This window comes from Podarcis raffonei, chromosome Z (assembly GCF_027172205.1).
Source record: "Podarcis raffonei isolate rPodRaf1 chromosome Z, rPodRaf1.pri, whole genome shotgun sequence".
NCBI classification, from domain to species: Eukaryota; Metazoa; Chordata; class Lepidosauria; order Squamata; family Lacertidae; genus Podarcis; species Podarcis raffonei.
Window position 1 is genome coordinate 28,851,511 of NC_070621.1, and position 21,849 is coordinate 28,873,359.

Sequence of the window (21,849 nt, forward strand, 5' to 3'; positions counted from 1 at the left end):
AAATGAACTCTCCATGTGAACCAGAAAGTGACCTCTTTATACAACAGAATGACTCTTCTTTTTTTATCTCTGTGGCTGCAATCTCCTGGGCGACGCGGATGCCCTTATGCAGTTGAATGTGCATGCATACGCCGTTCGTTTCCCTCCCCTCCCCACCCCCACCCCCTCCATGTGGCCATGGGAACTGGAAACTCACGCTACACCATTGACACCAAGGGGGAGAGTGAAAGAGAAGAAGATCCTACAAAACTTGACAGCGTCATTTCAACAGGCATGTCCCCAGTATGTGAAAAGTGTGGGTGGGGCTATGATATTGGGGGCACTCTGCCTCACCTAACGTAATGTTAATTGTATAAGGGAAAACAGCCAAGTAGGGTTTTTGTCAACCAAAGAACACAAGAACTGTCTAAAGACAGAGCTGTCTTTATAGTGACTCAAACCGGAGGGTTCATCCAGCCCAGTGTCTCAAGCAGGAATCTTTATTCCAACTCATATCTGGATATGCCAGTGACCGAACATATGTTCTGCTACTCAGCTATGACGCTTTCCCTGATAATCAACACTGACTGGCAGCAGCAGCTCTCCAGGATTACAGGCAGAGTTCTTTCTCATTCCTATCTGGAGCTCAGGGATTTATTATGGGGTTTTCTATATGCAAAGCTGAGGCTCCACCACTGGGCTGCAGCCCATCGCCTGCTAACCCCCATACAGCAGCTTCTGCAGTTCTGTGTGGGAGACTAGCTCAGCTGATAGAGCATGAGACTCTTAATTTCAGGGTTGTGGGTTCAAGCCCCACATTGGGCAAAATATTCCTACATTGCAGGGGGTTGGACTAGATGACCCTTGTGGTCCCTTCCAACTCTACAGTTCTATGATCTTATGATACTATGACATTTGGAGAATAAATAAGGTAGTCACCTAGTTAAAAAAAGTATGCCAGCCAAGGATATGCCCCTTTCCTCAGAAGCAAATCCTACTGATTTCCATTGGGAATGTTCCCTTTGAAACATATGCATTTTATTTGTAGATTCGTTGATTATATCTGCATAATTTTGTACATAAACATGTACGTACATGAATAAAATAACAGTTTTAAGGAAAAAAGGCAAGAGCACTGTGTTCTCTTCACCACTGTTCAACAAAAACGTAAGCCTTATTTTGCCATCCTCACAACACCCCAAGGAATGTTATGATGGGGAGGAAGGGCATGGATTGCTATTTATGCCTCATTCCCTGCCCATGTCACATCCCTGTTATGTTTGTTTTTGTTTGTTTGTTTGTTTGTTTGTTGAATTTATATACTGCCCTATACCCGGAGGTCTCAGGCTTGTACACAGAAAAGATAAACATAAAAACTACAATAAAGTGGTACCTCAGGTTAAGAACTTAATTTGTTCTGGAGGTCCATTCTTAACCTGAAACTGTTCTTAACCTGAGGTACCACTTTAGCTAATGGGGCCTCCTGCTGCCACCGATGATTTCTGTTCTCATCCTGAAGCAAAGTTCTTAACCCGAGGTACTATTTCTGGGTTAGCGGAGTCTGTAACCTGAAGTGTCTGTAACCTGAGGTACCACTGTATATATAATCAAAATAAAAACAACCCAGTAGCACCCCTCCCCCCACAAAAAACCTCCACATTTTAAATGGACATAAGATGTCAATCAAATCAACCAAAGGCCTGTTTAAAAAGGAACGTTTTTGCCTGGCAGTCACATCAGAGCCCGCACTGTGGGTGCTGAGCACCCACAAAAGAATTGTAGGTGCCTGGGCCCTTAGGGCCCCCTATAGTTGGCCCCTGTGCCCACAACAGCCTATATATCCTTAACCACAGAAATGAAGTACCTTTACAGAAGCACTGCTTTTTATAACTAAGAGAAACTTGCCACAAACACACTAACCTTTACTTCCAGTTAGTGTTTATTATACTTTACATATCCCACTCTATCATGGAGGCTTTCAGCCTGGTTTCTTATGAGCTCCACACTTGCTTTGCCTCAGCTACAGTTCTCCTAGGCAACTTGTTCCCTCTTAAGAAGTAATCTTTGTAATACTGTAATGGCCTTTATGGCCCCTCGGGAGCCTTGATCCCCCTTTAATGGACAGATTTGCTGTTTTTATATGAGGTGGGGTGGTTAATTGTCAGCTGAGCGCCTTGTTATTTATTGCCTTTTTATTTTCCTGTGGTTTTTAATATTTGATTTGGGGAGGCGAAAGAGGACAGGGGTGTCCTGGACGTTTAACAGGAGTGACATAGAGGCTTCACTTGCTGAAACTCTACACAACTGGGAGGCATGTGAGGAGAAGAAGAAGAAGAAGAAGAAGAAGAAGAAGAAGAAGAAAAAGAAGAGTAGTAGTAGTAGTAGTAGTAGTAGTAGTAGTTTGAATTTGATATCCCGCTTTATCACTACCCGAAGGAGTCTCAAAGCGGCTAACATTCTCCTTTCCCTTCCTCCCCCACAACAAACACTCTGTGAGCGGGGCTGAGAGACTTCAAAGAAGTGTGACTGGCCCAAGGTCCCCCAGCAGCTGCATGTGGAGGAGCGGAGACGCGAACCCGGTTCCCCAAATTACGAGTCTATCGCACTTAACCACTAGACCACACTGGCTCTCCAGTGAGCCCTGCCTTCCCTAATTTGATTGCGTTTTGATTTTGAATATCTTGGTAAGCTGCCTTGAGGACAGCAGCGTATACAATAAATACTTTTTAATAATAAATTGAGACCAAGTAACAACTCTGTGAAAGTCACACAGATCTCACACGACATCGTGGCCCTGAAAGACACGAGTCCCGGTTTACCTCTGGGATATGTTGGAGGGTATGATATAGCAAAACATTTTGATTTCACCTCCCTCATCACTTTTTTATTCCATGAGGGCACGTGAAGAAGTCTAATCATAAGAAAAATGTGCTGGATCAGGCCAATGGTGCCTCTGGTCCTGCATCCTCTTCTCACACTGGCCAACCAGATGCCTATGGCAAACTTGCAAGCAGAACCTGAGTACAACAGTTCTCTCCCAGCTTGTGATTCTCAGCAACTGGTATTCAGAAGCATATTGCCTCTGACAGTGGAGGAAGAACGTAGCAGTCGTGATTAGTAGCTGCTGCTGGCCTCATGTGCCATGAATTTGTCTAAGCCCTCCAAGCTGGTGGCAATCACTGCCTCTTGTGGGAGCAAAATCTATAGCTTAGCTAAGCACCAAGATTCATCTTCATTGTTGTTGTTGTTGTTTAGTCATTTAGTGGTGTCCGACTCTTCGTGACCCCATGGACCAGAGCACGCCAGGCACTCCTGTCTTCCACTGCCTCCTGCAGTTTGGTCAAACTCATGCTGGTAGCTTCAAGAACACTGTCCAGCCATCTCGTCATCTTCATTGGATGTCCCTAATTTCCAGTGTTAAGAGAGAGATACTTTTCTCTATCCCCTTTCTCCACACGATGTAAAATTAATTATACCTCTATCATGCCTCCGTCTGTCTGTCTGTCTATCTATCTATCTATCTATCTATCTATCTATCTATCTATCTGACTGTCAGTCTGGCTGTCTCTGTATCTTTTTGTCTATTGGTCCACCCACCTCCTCACCCACATACAAACAATATGTGAGGAAGTCCACATGCATTATGAATGCATAATGCGTTGCACAGGGCTTCCCCTTCCTCTTCTGTTACTTTTCTTTCTTTCCTCTCAAAAGGCGTGGGCATACTCCTTTTACAGTCAGGTGCATCCTGTCAGTTATTTTTAATGGTTGATGGTTGACAGGGTACAGTTGTTTTTCCGCCTACAGACTCCTTTTTTTTAAAAAAAAAAAAGTCTAATTATCTACATTACATACACTAACCAGAACAATGGTTTTTTTTAACAGTGCCAGAGGTTTGTACAACTGTCAGTCTCCCAACAAGACTGCTAATATTGACCAGGGAGAAGGGATTGTGAAAACTCTTGATTTAAGGAATGCTTTACAAACCTTGGTTAGTACATATGCAAAAATTAGCAAAGCTTTGAAAGTGTTCTGAAAGATGCCATAACGCTGTGCCATGCCCTTAGGGATACATGATATTTCAGAAGATGAAGACTCATAAAATGATAGAGGTCACATCCACACCACACACTTAAAGCGTATTTAGAGCACGTGGCTTCCACTAAAGAAGCCTGGTCTTTTAAAAATGTTGTTTTTGTTTTGTTTTGTTTTTTAAAAAATCACCTATCTCTTAAAAGAAAATCAGCAAGTGCACCAATCTCAGGTCATCCCATTTGCCACTTTTCAACTGAAACCCAAAGAATTATGCCATGAAGCAATTTTTCCCTTAATGGGACCTTTTAGGGATCAGGAACTGTGGGCAGCTGAGGAGCCAGCAGACTGCAGAGATTAATGGAAAGAGGAAAAACCACTCACAGCCACCTCATAATGCTCAGGCAAGCTCAACCACACAGCCACTGTGATTCTAAAGAAATAATAAAGTATCCGGAGAATGAGGCAGAAAAACACACACCCTTTTAAATGCAGTGCAGTCTTGAAAAGTTTCCATCCTTTTCACAAAAGGGGATGGGAACTTTTCTAGACTGCATTTAATTTCATCGCTGTCTCAGTGTAACCAGATGCACCAGAGAAGCGTCCTGGAGTCCTAGAGCAGGGGGAAGGGAACTTTTTTTCCCAACCCAAGGGATTGTGTTTATTTATTATTATTTTTTACTGAGCAACCATCTGATAGCCACATGCTAGGGGTGGGCAGGGCCAGAGCAATAGTGGGCAGAGCAAATGTGTGGATTTTACCTTTGCACACTGGCAGTGGTGGCTGGTGCCCATTGGGACTGGTAGGGCAGAAGACAGCAAGCCTGACAGTAGCTGAAGCCAGAGCCAAAGACAAGCAGAGCCAACTTGCAGTAGTTTTCTCCCCATCCTCCTCCTCCCCCTCCCTTGCTGAGTTGTAGGGCCACACCAAGACTAAGGAGGTGGAAGCTTACAGGCAGTGCCACCTCCTGGACTGGTTGTCAGTAAGAAGGCTAATTTCTACACATACTTGTAAACTCCTCTGTACCTTTCAATGCAGCAAGGAAGAAGCATTATCAGAGTGCAAGGACTCATTCCAACTAGGGTAAATGCTCAAGGAAAGTGCAAAGCAGGGTCAGTAAGGGGATAGGAAGGGGGAGCCTGAGGAGACTCCCAAGGGCCAGATTGAAAGGCTTGGGGAGCCACACTTGGCTTCCAGACCTGAGGATCCTCATTCCTGTCCTGGAGCATCACTCTCATTGTAGTTTCTTTTTTTATATATATAAATTTTTATTGATTTTCCAACATAAATTATAACACATTACAACTTACAATACAAAGACAAACAAACATATAAACATGTATAATTTCATAACCTCTTTTTCTTAAGCCCAGTTTCAACGACTTCCCCATGCCTCCCTTTTCTGCATCCCCATTTTAAATTTTTTTAGCAACCCCTAATCTCAATTACTTATAATTCACTTTCTTTAACCTTTTTCTCTTACCCAAATCATTCATCGCTGCAAATCTGCTTTGCCTTACCCAAGACATTTTAGCAGTCAATAATTTTACAACAGTTCTTGAGATAAAGTTTAAATTTCTTCCAATCTTCTTCCACCGTCTCTTTTCCTTGGTCACGGATTCTGCCCGTCATCTCAGCCAGACCCATATAGTCAATCACCTTCGTCTGCCACTCTTCCAGCGTGGGTAGTTCTTGTGTCTTCCAATACTTTGCTAAAAGAACTCTTGCTGCTGTTGTAGCATACATAAAGAACGTCCTATCTTTCTTTGACACCAATTGGCCTACCATGCCCAGGAGAAAAGCCTCTGGTTTCTTATGAAAGGTACACTTAAGAACCTTCTTAATTTCATTATAGATCATTTCCCAGAAGACCTTAATCCTTGGGCACGTCCACCAAAGGTGATAGAAAGTACCTTCAATTTCATTACATTTCCAGCATTTATTATTGGGCAAATGATAAATTTTTGCAAGCTTGACTGGGGTCATGTACCACCTATAAATCATTTTCATAATATTTTCTCTTAAGGCATTTCATGCCGTAAACTTTATACCGGTGGTCCATAACTGTTCCCAGTCAGCAAACATAATGTCATGACCAATGTCTCATTGTAGTTTCAGGGAAGTGGGTGGTGCTAGAAAGATAAGCTGTCCAGTGTGTGTCTGTGACAGCATTAAAATGCATCCCGCACATTGCCTTCCCCATTCTTGTAATACCATGTATAAAAGGCAGTCAATTTCCCTGTTTCCTCTTCTCCAAAATGTGGTCCAAGATCTGGGAGGAGGTATGTTTTACCTCACAGACCAATAATATTGTTGCTGCCCTAACAAAGTTCCTGCCATCTAGTGGTATGTGGTACACAGTTCTGGGCAATGTGCCCATGCAAATTTGCACATTTATATATTGCCAATATATTATGTCCTAAGTACCTAATACAGGTGCAACATTCAGACTGAACAAAAGAAAAGCTAATCTGTGTAACTGTTTTTCCATCAGATACAAGGGAAGAGCCATACTGAGTTCAGTGGTAGAACTTCTGCTTCACATGCAAAAGGTTCAATCACTGGCATCTCCAGGTAGCGCTGGTAGTATCCCCTATCCAAAACACACAAGAGTTGGAATATCCAAAGAGGGAAGGCAAGAGAAAGTTGAATCTGTTGGTTTGGATTTCTCTCAGTTTGAGTTCAGTTCTCCATATTTCTTCATCAGATTGCACCCCCCTCCCAAAAGAGTATTAATGAAAATTCATCAGTATTTTAGTGTGAATTTCCTATGTATGCAACTTTGCCTAATATGTATAAATTTGCAAAGCAATTTCACCTAATGCAATGACTTTTCTAATTTTTATTCCCTCCCCCATATATGCATGTTTATGCACACTTTGTCCCAATAAAGACATTTTGTCACATGTCACTTGAATGGAGAACCAGATTGCAAAATTTGGAGAAGTGTAAATTTTGAGGGAAGGCTCTGTTTCAGTTTACATATTGTTTCAGAAAGTGCAAATTAGGTAAGCTTGCCTTTAAGGGGACAGATATGGATGGCTTTCCTTCCTCAAAGTTGGCTCCCTTCCAAACACCAGAAGCAAGCTGGGAAGGAGTAACATGGATGGAGAAATCAAGTGAGAACAGTTAAGGTACGGGGGGGGGGAGAGAGAGATGGACCAGTACATCTCTTCCATTGTTGGTGTTGGTTGAACCACACAAGGTTGCCAGAGATGATCCAGGATGTGAACCAATGAATGAAAGCCAAGAAACCCACCAGAGCCAGAAAGACCAATGTTGATTTGGCCAAATCCTAGCCAAACAGGAAGCTCTTTATGGCATTCCTGTCTAGATAGATAGTCCATGGATGGACAGGATTTGGCCTAGGTGGGTGATTCCAGTCCACAGTAAGAATACTTCACTACCCAGTAACATGGTGCAAACTGTAGTGGTTCAGTGGTCCACCACATAAAACAACTGCACATGGAACTGAGAGGGTTTGGTGTTAGCCCTCATTGCTTTTGCTAGTCAAGTACTCACCAGGGAAGACACATAACAAGAAACACATGTCAACCATCCTCATGTCTAATTTGGTTCACATGCAACACATAAGCTAAGAGACCCTGGAATGGGAGGGCAGAGGTGGCTACAGCCCCCATTTGGAGAGAACTTAGAGAGAAGTAAGCACCCTCCTGAGAAGATCAGGCAAACACAACAGCCCTACTGCTGTAGTCAAAGCTAATTTAGGAAAAGGTACAATTCAGCAAACATGGAGCATATCTTATCTGTGGAAGGGAAAGCCAAGGTGAGTTGAGAAATAATGTATGGAGAGATATGAAAAGAGGGAGACATGGGTGAGGTTGCGGGTGAAGCTGAGCCCTGAACAGTGAGATTCTAGGGCTTTTTCCCCCTACTATTTTGTACTAGTCATGAACTATGTCTTATGGAAATACACTAGATTTTTCTCTCTTTGTGCAATGTTTACACCGGTCTGTCACTGTGCTGCTTTCATTGGTTTTTTCCCAAGGTACTAATGGGTGTGGGACAGGAACAAAAAGGAGGGAACTCATGTCTGTAGGAAATAACTTGAGGGGGTAGGAAAGGCCTTGAAGGGGGCCGGCGGGGGGAGGATCTCCCTCTGGGTGTGACAGCTTCCCCACTGAGAGGGCAAAAGTGGTTGTTTTAAACAATGGTAGATGTCAGAATAAAGGAGGGATTGAGAGACACTCAGGTTGGTTGGTTTTTTTAAAAAAAGGTTTAACAAGGAGAAATAGGAGAGATGGGCACAAAAAAGAAACTCTCCCTCTTCTGTTCCTCAGCTGCCTCATGTGAGAGTAGTAAAGGATGTGGAGTCCTGAAATATTTCATGGTGCCATCCACACAGGGCTTTTTTCCAGCTGGAACTTGCTGGAGCTCAGTTCCGGCACCTCTCAGTTGGGCACCATTGCCATTCTAAGAGAACAAGGGAGAAAGTTGTGGTGAGCTCCAGCACCTCTTTTTCTAGAAAAATAGCACAGCTTCCACATTATATTTCACATTATGCATTTCACTCCTGGTACCATGTGTTCTCTTCAATATGAAGTTCCACATTGAATGTAGTAATTTAGAACAAATATTTAATTAACAAGCAAAGACCCTTATATGTACAGCATCCATTAACTGAAATTAACCTTTCGTAATTGAACAAGCCAACTAACAGCCCTGGTCTTAAGATTCTATTCATCCTAAAAATGCAACAACATACATCATCATAGTGTGCGTGTGTGTGCGTCTGTGTGTGCGCGCATGCAAAGGGGACCGCAAAATAGGAGACAGCATTGAGGTGGTCTGTGCACAAAGAAAGTTGGGAAATGTAGGGGGGAGGGAGGGAAAAGGGACAAAGGTGATAACATAGTGTGTGTTCAAAGGTGGGCTGCAGAATACGAGAGCAGGTGGCATGAAAATGGGGTGATTTGTGCAAGAGGGAGTTGAAAAATGAAAGCAGGAGAAAGGTGGGGGAAATGGGGCGAAAGTGAAAATGAGAGTTGCAAAAGTGGGTTACCAAAAGTAAGGAGAGAGTGGTACTTGTGGAAAAGGGGGTGAAGATGAAAGTGGAGGTAAAAATGGCAATGCAATATGGGAGTCATAGGATGACTATAATTGGATGGAAAGTGAAATGGTTGCATAGCTGCAATGGGTGAGAAGAGAAAGGTGCAGGAGGTTACCATGAGGGTGGTTTATGTGCAAGTGCAGTTCAAAAAAGGAAGGGAAAGCATGGACATGGGGATGAAGGTGAAAATGGGTGCAAAACAGGGCTGCAGAATAATAATAAAAAAGCGAGTGGCTTAAAAATAGAGTTAGAGGGGTGAAAGGTGAAGTTAGTAGTTGTGAAGGATAGGAAGGAGGACCTCTAGGGAGTTGGGAGGGGAATGGACAAGTGGAGTGAGCAGAGGACAAAGCCCCCACCCTTCGTAATTTAATATTGGCCTGCACCACCCTCCCTTAAAACAATTCTGGAATCCCTGTGTAAGTTAGCTGAAAGCATCAGCCATATGTCCAACAATAAATTTTGTTAACCTCCCCACATTGCAGAAAATAGTTGAGAAAAAAACAGGTTCCTTGAATCTGTTGCGTGGGAAACAACATCAGCAATTCACCTGCGTAATTACAATGTACAGGGACAGAAATGAAACTCACTGAGGCTGCACATGTTTTACTGGAAAGGAAGTGCAAAATGAGAGGGAGCATTCACATTCTGATACAGATACTCACACATTTAAAATGCTTCTAGCTAGGAACACTTGGTTAAAACAACCGATAATAAGAACCTGCCTTATGCGTCCAGCTCAGTTTTGTTTACAGCAAGGGCAGGAACCCTTGCTGGGGTCTTGGGTCTCCAATGAAGTTTTGTGGGGACCCAATACCCCCTTTGTTACTGAGTGTTCCCATAGGCCTCTTATTCTGAAATTGTAAAATGCCTCTTCAGACTCAGAGTAGTGTGAGATTTCAGAGTCTTGGCGCTTACCTAGGGTTCATGTTTCTGGGCACGGCAGATATATGGTGACTTTAGGATCTATGGTTTGTTTACGAATATATACAACCTGTGTCTACAGTGAAGAGAAGGTTCAGAGCATTCACATCTCAAGATGAGTCTTTGCCCCTCTCTTAGGAGCAGCAGGATTAGGTTTCAAACAGAGGAACCAGCCATGTTGCCTGTCCCTTTGTTGCTGCCTGCTCCAGCCAAGAAAGGTGGTTTTAGGGTAGCATGAATGGTGCAGCTGCACTGGGCAGTCTGCTGCAGGATATGTCACAATGTTGCAGAATGGACCACAAGAAGTGTGTGTGTGTGCGTCACACAGGACACCGCCGAAATCTGAGAGCCCAAAGTCCACCACTGCAGCCAGCCCTCCAGTAGTTCTGCCAACCTCTCTTCTCCACCACTTTCCAAGCCTCTTGCAAAATGCCACAACTTTCCTTTAGCCAACATCATCCAAGCTGAAACCCTAAACCAGAGGTTTTCTTTTTATTTAAATGATTTTATTGAGTTTTACAATTTTATCATCATCACAATCATTATTTCAAGTAAGAAAGCAAAATAGAGTATAAATCCCACCCCCAAAAAAACAAAACAAAAAACCCATGACTTCCCTCAACTATCTTTTCTGAGTTTTTTGGCATGTTGTCTCTCCCTGCTTATTGGTTATTTCTTATTCTTTAAGATTTTTAGAACATAATTATTATTCTTCTCTTATCATTCTAACCTTGTATTTCCATCTCTACATTTGTTTTATTAGTTTTGTTAGTTGCAAGTGTTTAATCAAACCCTGCAAGTGAGTCCATTTCTTTACATTGATTCTGTAGATATAACATAATTGGTTCCCAGTCTTTCTTAAAGTCTCTATTTTCCTTGTCTCGAAGTCTTTCCATTAATTTTGCCATTTCAGTGCATCCCATCAATTCTTGCCATTCTTCTTAGCTGGTATTTCAACACTCTTTCCATCTTTGTGCTAGCAAAATCCTAGCCGCAGTTGTAGCATACATAAAAAGTTTTTCTTCTCTTTCAGCAAATCTTGAGCTGAAATGCCTAGCAAGAAAGCTTCTGGATTTTTCACAAAAGTTAACTTAAACATTTTCTTCAATTCATTATACAGTAAATCATTTCCCAGTACTTTTTAATTACTTTACAATTCCACCACATATGAAAGAATGTACCCTCTTTTTCTTTACATTTACAACACTTATTGGAACCTGTTTTTAAAAAATTTGCCATCTTTACAGGTGTAATCTACCATCTATACATCATTTTCATATAATTCTCTTTTAGCAGTATACAGTCAGTGAATTTAAGATTCACTTTCCATAACTTTTCCCAGTCTTCCATTTGTATATTGTGTCCTATGTATTGTGCCCACTTAATCATTACACTTTTCACCTCCTCATCTTCAGTTTCCCATTCTAATAATAAATTATACATTTTCTTTAGTAGTTTAGTGTTCTCATCTATAATTTCTCTCTGAAATCTAGATATGGTATAACTAAATCCTTTCTTGTTATCTTCCTTAAAAACCTTATTTATTTGACGATGTTACAGCCAATTGTAAACATAATCTTTTATTTCGTTAACTCCTTGAGGTTTAATTTCCCTTCCCTCTCTTCTAATACATCCCTATATATAGGCCATTCTCTTTCCCTGTTTATCTTTTTAATTGAAATTACTTCTAATGGAGATACCCAACATGGGGTCTTTTGTTCTAATAAATCTTTATATTTTCCCCATACTTTTAAGAGTTATTTCCTAATTATATGGTTATGAAACCCTTTACGTACCTTCCCTTTATTATACCATAAATACGCACGCCATCCAAATCTGTTGTTAAACCAGAGGTTTTCAACCTTTTTGAGTCCATGGCTCCCTTGACCAACGACATTCTTTCTGCGGCACTCCTGTAGGGCTCAGGAGCCCAGTTATGTCACCCCTTGCCTGCAGAGCTGGCAGCCTCTCACCCATTTATGAACACACTCCCTTATGGAGTGTTCCCTCAGTCTCCTCTCCTTTCCCCTCTCCTTGGAAGTCCTCCAGGCAGTTTCTGTTGTCATCCCTGGTGTCTGAGCTTCTCCTCTCCTGCCCCAAAGCGAGGTGCCTCCTCACACTGTCCCACAGGGGCCTGGGAAGGACCCTCTGGCCAGCCCCAGAGGCACCATTCACCTGGGGAGCTTGTAGCCAGGGCTGCTGCAACAAACAGCTGTGCAAGCCTTTGGGAGGCAGAGATGCAAGAGGGCATCAGAGGAGGGAGGGAAGGAAAGAGAGATGGAGGCCAGTGTTGCCCACGGCACCCCTGACCATCATTCAAGGCACCCCAGGTGCCATGGCACACTGGTTGAAAACCACTGCCCTAAACCAGGGGTCAGCAAACTAAGGCCTGGGGGCTGCATGTGGCCCACCGGCCTCATCAATCTAGCCCGCGAACCTTGCAGACCCTGCCACCCACTTGGTCAGTCCCCGCACTAAACCAGCATGGCACAGAGGCCTCGCCATGCAGGGACTGACTTCTGCGACGCTGGCGTGGCTTTGGATTGGCTGCAGGAAGCTCCTGTGACCATTCTGAGACTGCGGACACCTCTGGATGATGCCCCTTCCTTCCCGCTGAGGCAGCCGCATATGGCCAAGAGCCGAGCAGGAGGAAGCAGCAGCGGCAGGGAGGCTGCCTCCACCGCCCAGGCCAGCGGCATGGGCTCTGCACCCCACAGACTCCTGGACGGGGCAGAGGACAACAATGACGCTGCCAAAGACGAGGTGGCGTCAGTGGCTGCGGCGTCAGTGGCGTCGGCAGAGTCCTTTCAGAAGAGGGCTGGCCCTTTGGGGGGGGTGCTTTCAGGAGAGGGTGGGTCTGGCCCCCGATAAGGTCTGAGGGACAGTGGACCGGCCTCATCCTGAAAAAGTTTGCTGACCCCTGCCCTAAACCCTTTCTTTCCCTGCCCAGTAACACATACCACTGGAGAGTGAGCCCCATCCCTCCCTGTCTCGCACAGGCTATTGATGACTTCCTCATGAGCTGATGGCTGGCCATCACCAGCCTTTGTTCTCCTTAATAGCTTACCTCCCAGCAATACCCTGGTCCATAAAAACAAGGCTAGCCTGCATTTTCACACTGCTGACTCCAACATCTGCCAGCTCTTCTTAATTCTCAAAGCAAAGATCAAACCCTACAACTATTATTATGATTAATGTATTAATATCCTGTCTTTTATTATGCTTTGTGTTGTGTTTTTATTATTATGCTCCATAAAATGTGTTCTTAATGTTGTACACCACTTTGGGATCTTTTAATAAAGGGTGGTATATAAATCAAATAAATAATAAGAATAAATAGCAACCAGGAATGTAGAGGGAGTCAGGGCATCTACACATTAGAGGGAGGTATTAGTAAGTTTGGGGGAAGCATAAGCTTTGCAGGAGTACAAAAATAAATAAATAAATAAAAATTGGTGGAAGAGAGTCAAAAACAGCCCAGTTAGGACTGAACATGCTAATGGACGACATGCTGTCTTTTGGATGTTGTGGAGTGGATAATGGAATACTGGCCCAATTTACCACACAGGAAATGAGGTAATACACATTACCATAAAGAGGGTGGGTCCTGAAGACCAAACTCCTGTCCACACTTACTATGCAGCAGAAAAATTCATACTTGTATCATTTTGAAGGACAATATATAACTCAAGACTCCCCAAATGTGCTGGGAACTGCTTCTCTCTTAATAAAAAAGAATCTGGTAAGCAAATCCCCATGTCCTTGAGATGATGAATATGTTGATGATGGGGAGAACCATAGCTTGGTGGTAGGGTAATAGCACCCACCAGTTCAATCCCTGGCATCTCCAGGTAGGGCTGGGGGAGACCCCAGTCTGAACCCCTGGACACCTCCCACCTGTCATTGTGGACAGTAATACTGAGCTGGGTGGGCCAATAGTCAGTTTTGGTATAAGGCATTTTTTGCAATGTTCCTTTGATGATGTAGCAATTAATTACTGCATGAAAGTGGTGTGTACATTAATGGGAATCCAGTTGCTGTAAAACTGCTTGATATGGTAGCACTGGTGTGAACCATCAGCCTATAAAGTACTACTGTTGAAAAATGACCCAGCAGCAGTATGACTCAACTCACACTAATGACTAATTGTCACACTCCTCCAGCACATTTCAAACATAAAATGCTGACTCCCTTCACACATTTTTAGCTACCATTAATACAAACCCTTTCAGAGGCATCACTTATTAATTATTATTCTCTATTCTAATAATACTGATTGGGAAATGAAAAATAGGCTGAAGGAACACTGTCTTAAGGATAGCTAAAGCTTGGACTTGTTGAAATTTAAACTTACGGGTCATTTATTTATTAAGGTATTTATTTATTTGTTTGTTTTAAAAAACACCATTAACCACTTTTTTTTCTCCTTCAAAGGCTTTATTGATCAAAGAAAAAACATAAACAATGAGCAAAACAGAAATGACATGGCTCAGTCGGTAGAGCCTGAGACTCTTAATCTCAGGATCGTGGGTTTGAGTTCCACATTGGGGGGAAATATCCTGCATAGCAGGAGGATGGATAAGAGAAGCCTTGTGGTCCCTTAAAACTCTATGATTATATGATACAAATAAGCTCCTTCAACAAACACAATATCTTTCATCCGTTCTTCATTACCACGTGGCATCAGTGCAGGGTACGACCATGGAATTTAAAACAAACGAACAAAAATAGCTCCCCTTGGGTCTGTCCAGCTAAATTCTACTCTGAGTGGACTCACTGGAATTAATGTGTCTGAATTAATTTTAGTGTGGGTCTGATCCAAGTATGACTAACATAGGATACAACCTCTGCTTGGCAACTACACCACACTAAGCTCATAACAGTAAAATAGAAGCAGTATGTAGAATTGGATGTGAATGCAAAGAAGTAGGAATGGATAGAAAGCCAGCATGCTAAACTACTCCTCTACTGGCAAACATATCACTGTGATGTCATCTGTTGATTTGTTTCGACTCCAAAAGCTGTGTTGTGTGAGCGTCTTTTTGAGGAGGAGAAACAAAATACAGGATTTCCTTTAGTACAGTCATAGCTCCCGTCTCCGAACACCACTAGCACTTCTACCCAATTCCTCAAGACAGTTTTAGAACTCGTGATCCTGTAAAGAAATCTAGATCGTGGTGGAAACGGTGCTGCTGTAAAGCTCAAAAGATGCATCTGCTCAAAAGAAACCCAAAAGACGCTCGCTTTTCTTCTTGTGGTTGCTACCGTGTCAAAGAATGAATGGAAACTGCAGTGAGGTAAGGGAGGGTCTTTTAAAAGCATGTTTCCTTTGGCAAAGCTAAGGCTACAGTCCTGGGCATACTTAACTTGCAGCCAAATCAAATCCCCTGGAAACTAATAGTCCTTGCATTTATGTACACATGGCTAGGGGTCAGCACATGAAACTGCAGACTAAGGCATATTTTCCAAGAATGAAGTTTTATCAAATTCAGCGGAGTTATTCTGGATCTGCTGTAAGCCATAGTGTTGATGGATTGACTGCATGCTTTTTAAAGGGAAAATGATTTCGGCCTAGGAAAAAAATGATTTAAGAACTTTTTTTATTATTAAGCAACAAGCACTACATACATAATAATATTTAAACAATAACCAGAGAGAGGTACAAAGCATAGCTTAGACACAGTAAGGTCTAGCAATAGACTTGTATAAATGTATAAAGCCTTGTATAAATATTTATTTGTCTTCCCAATCCTGAGTACATCACCTCTGTACAGTTCAAGATTGTTGTCCAACACTTTGCATAACTTAGACTTGCTTTAGAGTTGAATAAAAGGTTCATAAAGGTGTTGATAGTCCTTTTCATTGGTGTGGGATACAAAATTATGCCATACAGTACAGAAATCTAAATTACCAACCACATGCTTGGTTGAGCAAATCTTACTGATCAATGTGGCCTTACGACGATTTTTTGTTGATCAGATGCTTTGCCATTTCCTAAAACTTTCTTGTTTTAAAGATATGGATAAGCCAGAAGCATTTAAGACTTACTTAACGTAGCAGATACTTTGAAGGGTAAATGTAACTTTATAGAATAATAAATAGGCACATTTTTTAGAAAGATGCTTTTACAACAGCTATTTGAATTGGAGACAATAAATGATTCTCATGTTGTTTATTTTGTATCAGAGGAGCATAGCACATTATACTGAAATGATTACTTTTAATTTTGGTTTGATATTTTCCTGCCAATGGCATTATTTAAAGTCTATAGTTACAGTCTTAGGCACACATCTATGGGACTATGTCCCAGCAATCTCTGGGAAGGGGGTCTTTGTTTAGTGGCAGACCACCATCTTTGCATACAGAAGGTCCCAGGTTCAATCCCTAGCATGTCCTTGTAAGCCTAGGAATGTTCCACTGTCTGAAAGACTTTCCCAAAGTCTTTGCCAGTCCATGTGGACAATACTGAACTGGATAGACTGATGGTCTCATGGTATAAGATAGCTTCCTATTGTTGCTGAGCAAGGACTTGCAGAGGTTTGGGAAGTAATAATAATTACCATGCATACCAAAAAAACCCAACCCCAACCTCCCCCATTTGATCCTCTTCACTCAAAAGCTTTAGGAAATGATACTCTGAAAAAGCCCTCAGCCATTATTATTGCTGCCTGCTCCCTCCTGAAGGACGCATATGATTCTTGGCACTGCTAGTCTCCCAAGACACCCATCTCTAGTTACAAGTAGCCTTCAGTTTGGTGTGGCTAAGGTCTGGAAAATGAACTGTGGATGGGTGGGGGGACACGATGACACATGTTTCCATGTGCTGTTAAAAGGATCAAAATGCTGAAGCTTCGGAGTTCATATTGCTGTGAAGAGGAAAGTTTTTAACCACACAAAAACCCACAGGAATGAAAAACGAAGAGTGTGCCCATATTCAAAGGAACAAGGGGGGCGGAGCAGGAAGAGGAGAGAGAAATATCCTTGTTGGTTTTTATTTACTATAGGGATGGGCAAATCTGTCAGTTTCTCTCAGTTTCTCATTTTGCAGTCTTCAGTTTTCCACATTTACACATCACTTTGTGATTTTTTTAATGCTTATGAATATTCATCATTGAATTTCTCCTAATATGCACATGGTTGTGTGCATTTTTTAACAAAGAAGTTTCCCCTAATATAAAGGTTGTATGTGATTTTGCCTAATATAACCATTTTTGCAAAGAGATTTCACTTAATATAATGCATTTTTATTTTATTCTCAGGAATATATGCATTTTTATTCACACTTTGAGTTAGCATTCCTTGGCAGGGGAACTGCATTGTGAAATGCAGAGAAGCACTAATTTTGAAGGAAGAATGCATTTCAGTTTGGATTCCAAACATATCACTTTGGAAAGTGCAAATGAGGGAGATTCATCTTTAAGTGTAAACTGAATTTAATTTCTCCCCTGTTCCTAGTTGGTTATTACAACTATTTCTGTTACTGGTTCTTTAGGGTCACAGGGACCACAAAGATACTGAAATTCACAGTCTCATTCATCTATACTCTCAAATGCCACTCTCTTGCAATGTTGGCTATGGAGTGATTTAACAGTCATCCCTCTTCCCAAGAAACTCTGAGAATTGTAGCTCTGCAAGACAAATTGGGACCTCAAAACAACTCTTAGCACCTGTTCCCAGGATTATTTGGGGGACACAATGCCTGTTAAAGTGGTCTAATACTGCTTTAAATGCACAGGATATTGCAAAGGGGGAGGGGGTTGGAATGCCTTGTAATAATTCAGACCATTAAGCTCAGTATTATCTCCACTGGTTTGCAGTAGCTCTTCAAAGTTTGGGGCAAGCAGTTTTATCCCATCTCTAGCTGGAGATGCTGGGAATTGGCCCTGGGACCTTCTGCACGCAAAGCTATAATTTGCTGCATCCAAACCATATGAAGCTTGAGGCTTCCTCTTGTATATTGAGCACATGCACCACTGCATGAACTGCCTTTAACCACTATCTGTGATTTTTAATTCTGCAAACATTTTCGAGGAAACGAAACAGAAGCTACAAATAGAAAAGTAGCCACCACCAGAATCAGAGACCAAAATATTCTATCTTTTAGAAAATAGTTTCCTTCTTAGGGCGTATTTACAAAACCTTGCTTCTTCATGTGTTTTGTAGCAACAACCTCAATCGTACTGTCCATGAACAGAGATTATGAGAAGGAAGTCTTTCCAGGGCCTGAGTTAGGGGCAGATGATTCAGGTGACTGTGGGAGCATCAGGTTTTGGAGGATACAATGCTCTTGTCATGTACTGCCTACTCAGATACTCTCTGAAACCTTTGACCCTTAGTTCCCATGCCCAACTGCAGTCTTTCCCAACCTGTTGGCTTCCCAATGCTTTGGACTACAACTGCCTTCAACCCCAGCCAGCATAGCCAATGGCTAGGGATAATGGAACTTATAGTCCAACAATTTATGGAGGATCACAAATTAGCCACCTCTAATCTAAGTATGTTCCCATGCTTTCATTAACATGCTCTCATTTGTACTTTTTCCTTACCTTCCCTGAACTAGTTCCCTCTTCCCTGAACTAGTTGCCTCCAAATGTTTCGGAATGCAGTTGTTGGGTGGAAAAAGATTCTTTATCACTGGGATACATTCTCAAGAGTATTTTTAATAATAACAGTAATAATAAAAACAACAACAAACTGACGTGGAGTTTGTGGAGAACTGAACTTAAGAGTGGAAAAATAAGCTACTGAGAGAAACTAGAACTGACACAATTGCCCCTACCCTTCGCCCAACTTGAATCATGGAATCATAGAATTGTAGAGTTGGAAGGAACCACAAGGATTAACTAGTCCACCCCCCTGCAATTCAGGAAGCTTTCATTCAATGTGGGGCTCAAACCCACAACCTTGAGATCAAGAGTCTCATGCTCTCAGTTTCCTGCTACTGTATGTGCTTTCCCAGTGCTTTCCGAATATTATAACTCAGGGTGGAGAATGATGACACAATCTTAGAGTCATCAGACAGGAAGGGAGATTATTTAAGGCAGGCACATTTGAAGAAGTATATTATAAAATGTCTGTAGCCAGTGCCACCACCACACCCTTGACATTAAGAGAATTTAGTTGCTTTGATGAAAATACTTATAGCTTTTAGTTCCTCCTTCTAAATTGGTTGTTCTCTTTCTGGTGATTCTGTCAATGCAGCTTGCTGATGTGAAGGTCTCAGGAAACTGCACTTTCATGTCAGTTGGTGAAAGTGCATGCCTAGTGAATCTGCGTGAGGATGTCATTTGACTATTGTTCTTTGGCTGCCAAAATGTCTTGATCTAGTTCTGAGTGTGTGTGTTTAATGCTGCAGCATAAATCTCTTTCTCAAAAAACAATCATCTTCTTAACAGGTATCTTCTGATTAGCCTATATGGCCACTGACCTGATCAAGATGTTGAAGAACCAATCATCAGAAAATTGTCCTGACCCTCCAATGCATTTCCAGGCCTCTTTGTATGCAGTCATCTACATCATCATCTTCGTTCCGGGTCTCCTGGGAAACAGCATCGCCCTTTGGGTTTTGTGCCACTTCATCAAGAAGAGGAGCAAAGCGGTAGTTTTCATGATGAATTTGGCTGTAGCTGACCTGACCCACGTCGTCTCTTTGCCCTTACGGATGTATTACTACATCAACCACAGCTGGCCTTTTGGGGGCTTCCTTTGCCAGCTCTGCTTCTACCTCAAATACCTTAACATGTATGCCAGTATCTGCTTTCTCACCTGCATCAGCATCCAAAGGTACCTCTTCCTACTTCACCCTTTCAAAGCCAAGGACTGGAAGTGCAGGTATGATGTGGCCATAAGTGCTGCCATATGGACTGTGGTTGGAGCTGCTTGCTTACCTCTCCCAATCCTGAGGAGTCCTCGCTTATCAAACAATACCAACATCTGCTTTGCTGATCTCGAAGTTCAACGGTTGTCTATGGGAGCCTCAATCACTCTGGTGATTGTAGCTGAATTCTGTGCATTTGTGGCCCCTGTTGTGATAGTCATTTACTGCACTTGGAAAATGAGGCAATCCCTGCAGGAGCCCCACAGTCCTTTGCAGCACACCAATGAGAAGCAGAAAGCTTGGCACATGATCTTAGGGTGCGCAGCTGTGTTTTTCATATGTTTTACACCGTATCATGTGAATTTCCCTATATTTATGATGGTGAAACAAAACATGGTCACAAACTGTTCTGTACGGCGTAGAGCTTTATATTTCCATCCCATTTCTTTGTGCCTCGCAAGCCTCAATTGTTGTCTTGATCCAATTCTCTACTACTTCATGACATCAGAGTTCCGGGAAAGGTTCAAGTGCAGCAGTGCTTGCCCCTTGAGCTGCCTCAACAGTCTTGACAGCAACAGCAGCAGAACCTCTGACGTTGAGCTGAAAAGCAAGGCAGATAACAAAAATAAAAATGTCTTGATGGCATACTTTTGGACTCTTAGGCCACACGATGGCATGGAATCTCCTCTCTCTTGTTAGCGAAGGGATGGTTCACACATGGGTTTTACTTCACTTGCTTCTCTTAGGGACTCAGCACTTGACACTCAGCTGAATGTGTGAACAGGCAACATTGAAAAAGTATTGCATCTGAGTTGTTGCTGAGTGACATGAAAGTTCTGTCTCTGATAATTAATCACTGATGGCTTGAGAGCAGTCATATGATATAAATATTAACCAGTCATTTTTAGAACCTGCCAGAATTGGGACAAAGAATCTGTGTGCCGCTGCCACTGGGGTTATAAAGTGCAGCAGACTCAAGGAGGTGAAAGTGTTCTGCATTAACTCCACCCATTCAGGGCAGCCATTGGTTTCCCCAACCTCAAAGAGTAGATAGAGACATAATAACATAATAAGAGCCCTGCTGGATCAGGCCAATGGCCCATCTATTCCAGGATCCTCACAGTGCCCAACCAGATGCCTGTAGGAAACGCACAAGCAGGATCCAAGCACAAGAGCACTCTCAACCCACCCACCCACCATGATTTCCAGCAACCAGTATTTAGAAGCATTATTGCTTCCAGGTCAGGATAAGACTTATGGATGGCGTCCACAAACAAAACAGCAGCTGCCTTTTTTCCTCTCCAGAATGATGTGCTGTCTGGAGAATGATGGGGAAATAAAAGAGCCACTGCCAAGAAGCCTCACTCCCAATAAAGGAAGAATATGTGGCATTTGCCTGTTCTAGTGGAAATGTCTGTACAGGGGGAGAGGGTTAATATGTAGACCAATAGAAAAGCCAGAGACGGAGCCTACCTGTTTTTAAAAGGTTTAGCCAGAGGTTTAGACAGTTGGGAAAAAGCAGTTGGGAAAGCAGTTGGAAGACAGATGAAAACAGGGAGACAGTCAGTGCAGTTGGTTCTTGTGTGAGGGGAGGTAGAAGAGTTAGAGACAGGATAAAATAAGACTAGGAGGGTAAAGGGTAATAGCGTTTCGAATGCATTTAAAGTTTATTTGTGTTTGCAATAAACTACAGTCTTCATTGTTAACTTGAGAACATGACTGAGACTAAGTTTTTTTACCGGGGAGAACCTGGTTGGTGGCAGCAGATTGGTGGTGTATGGGTCAATAGTCCATGAGACGACCAGGGGCTCCATACGAACGCCACAGAATGCAAATTAAAGACGGAGGGGGAATCTGTTTTATACATGGAATCTTGTGCTGCTGACCTGATTGAGATTTCCTCACGCTGCCTCTGGTATGCAGTGCTCATATATGTCGGAGCTGTTTGTGCAATGTGAGATTATTATTTTTTAATTCATACTAAATACATGCAAAATTATGTGCAAAGTTTGCAAATATTGTACATGT

General features: G+C 42.4%; 1 protein-coding gene across 1 annotated transcript; it reads left to right on the top strand.

Moving 5' to 3' along the window:
- The first annotated feature begins 14,703 nt into the window (after positions 1-14,703).
- Positions 14,704-21,535, top strand: LOC128406636 (putative P2Y purinoceptor 10). Its single transcript, XM_053374176.1, has 2 exons — positions 14,704-15,301; positions 19,400-21,535. Exon 2 carries the CDS (start codon positions 19,420-19,422, stop codon positions 20,518-20,520), a length of 1,101 nt encoding a protein of 366 aa, XP_053230151.1. The 5' UTR covers positions 14,704-15,301; positions 19,400-19,419; the 3' UTR covers positions 20,521-21,535.
- Positions 21,536-21,849: the final 314 nt, after the last annotated feature.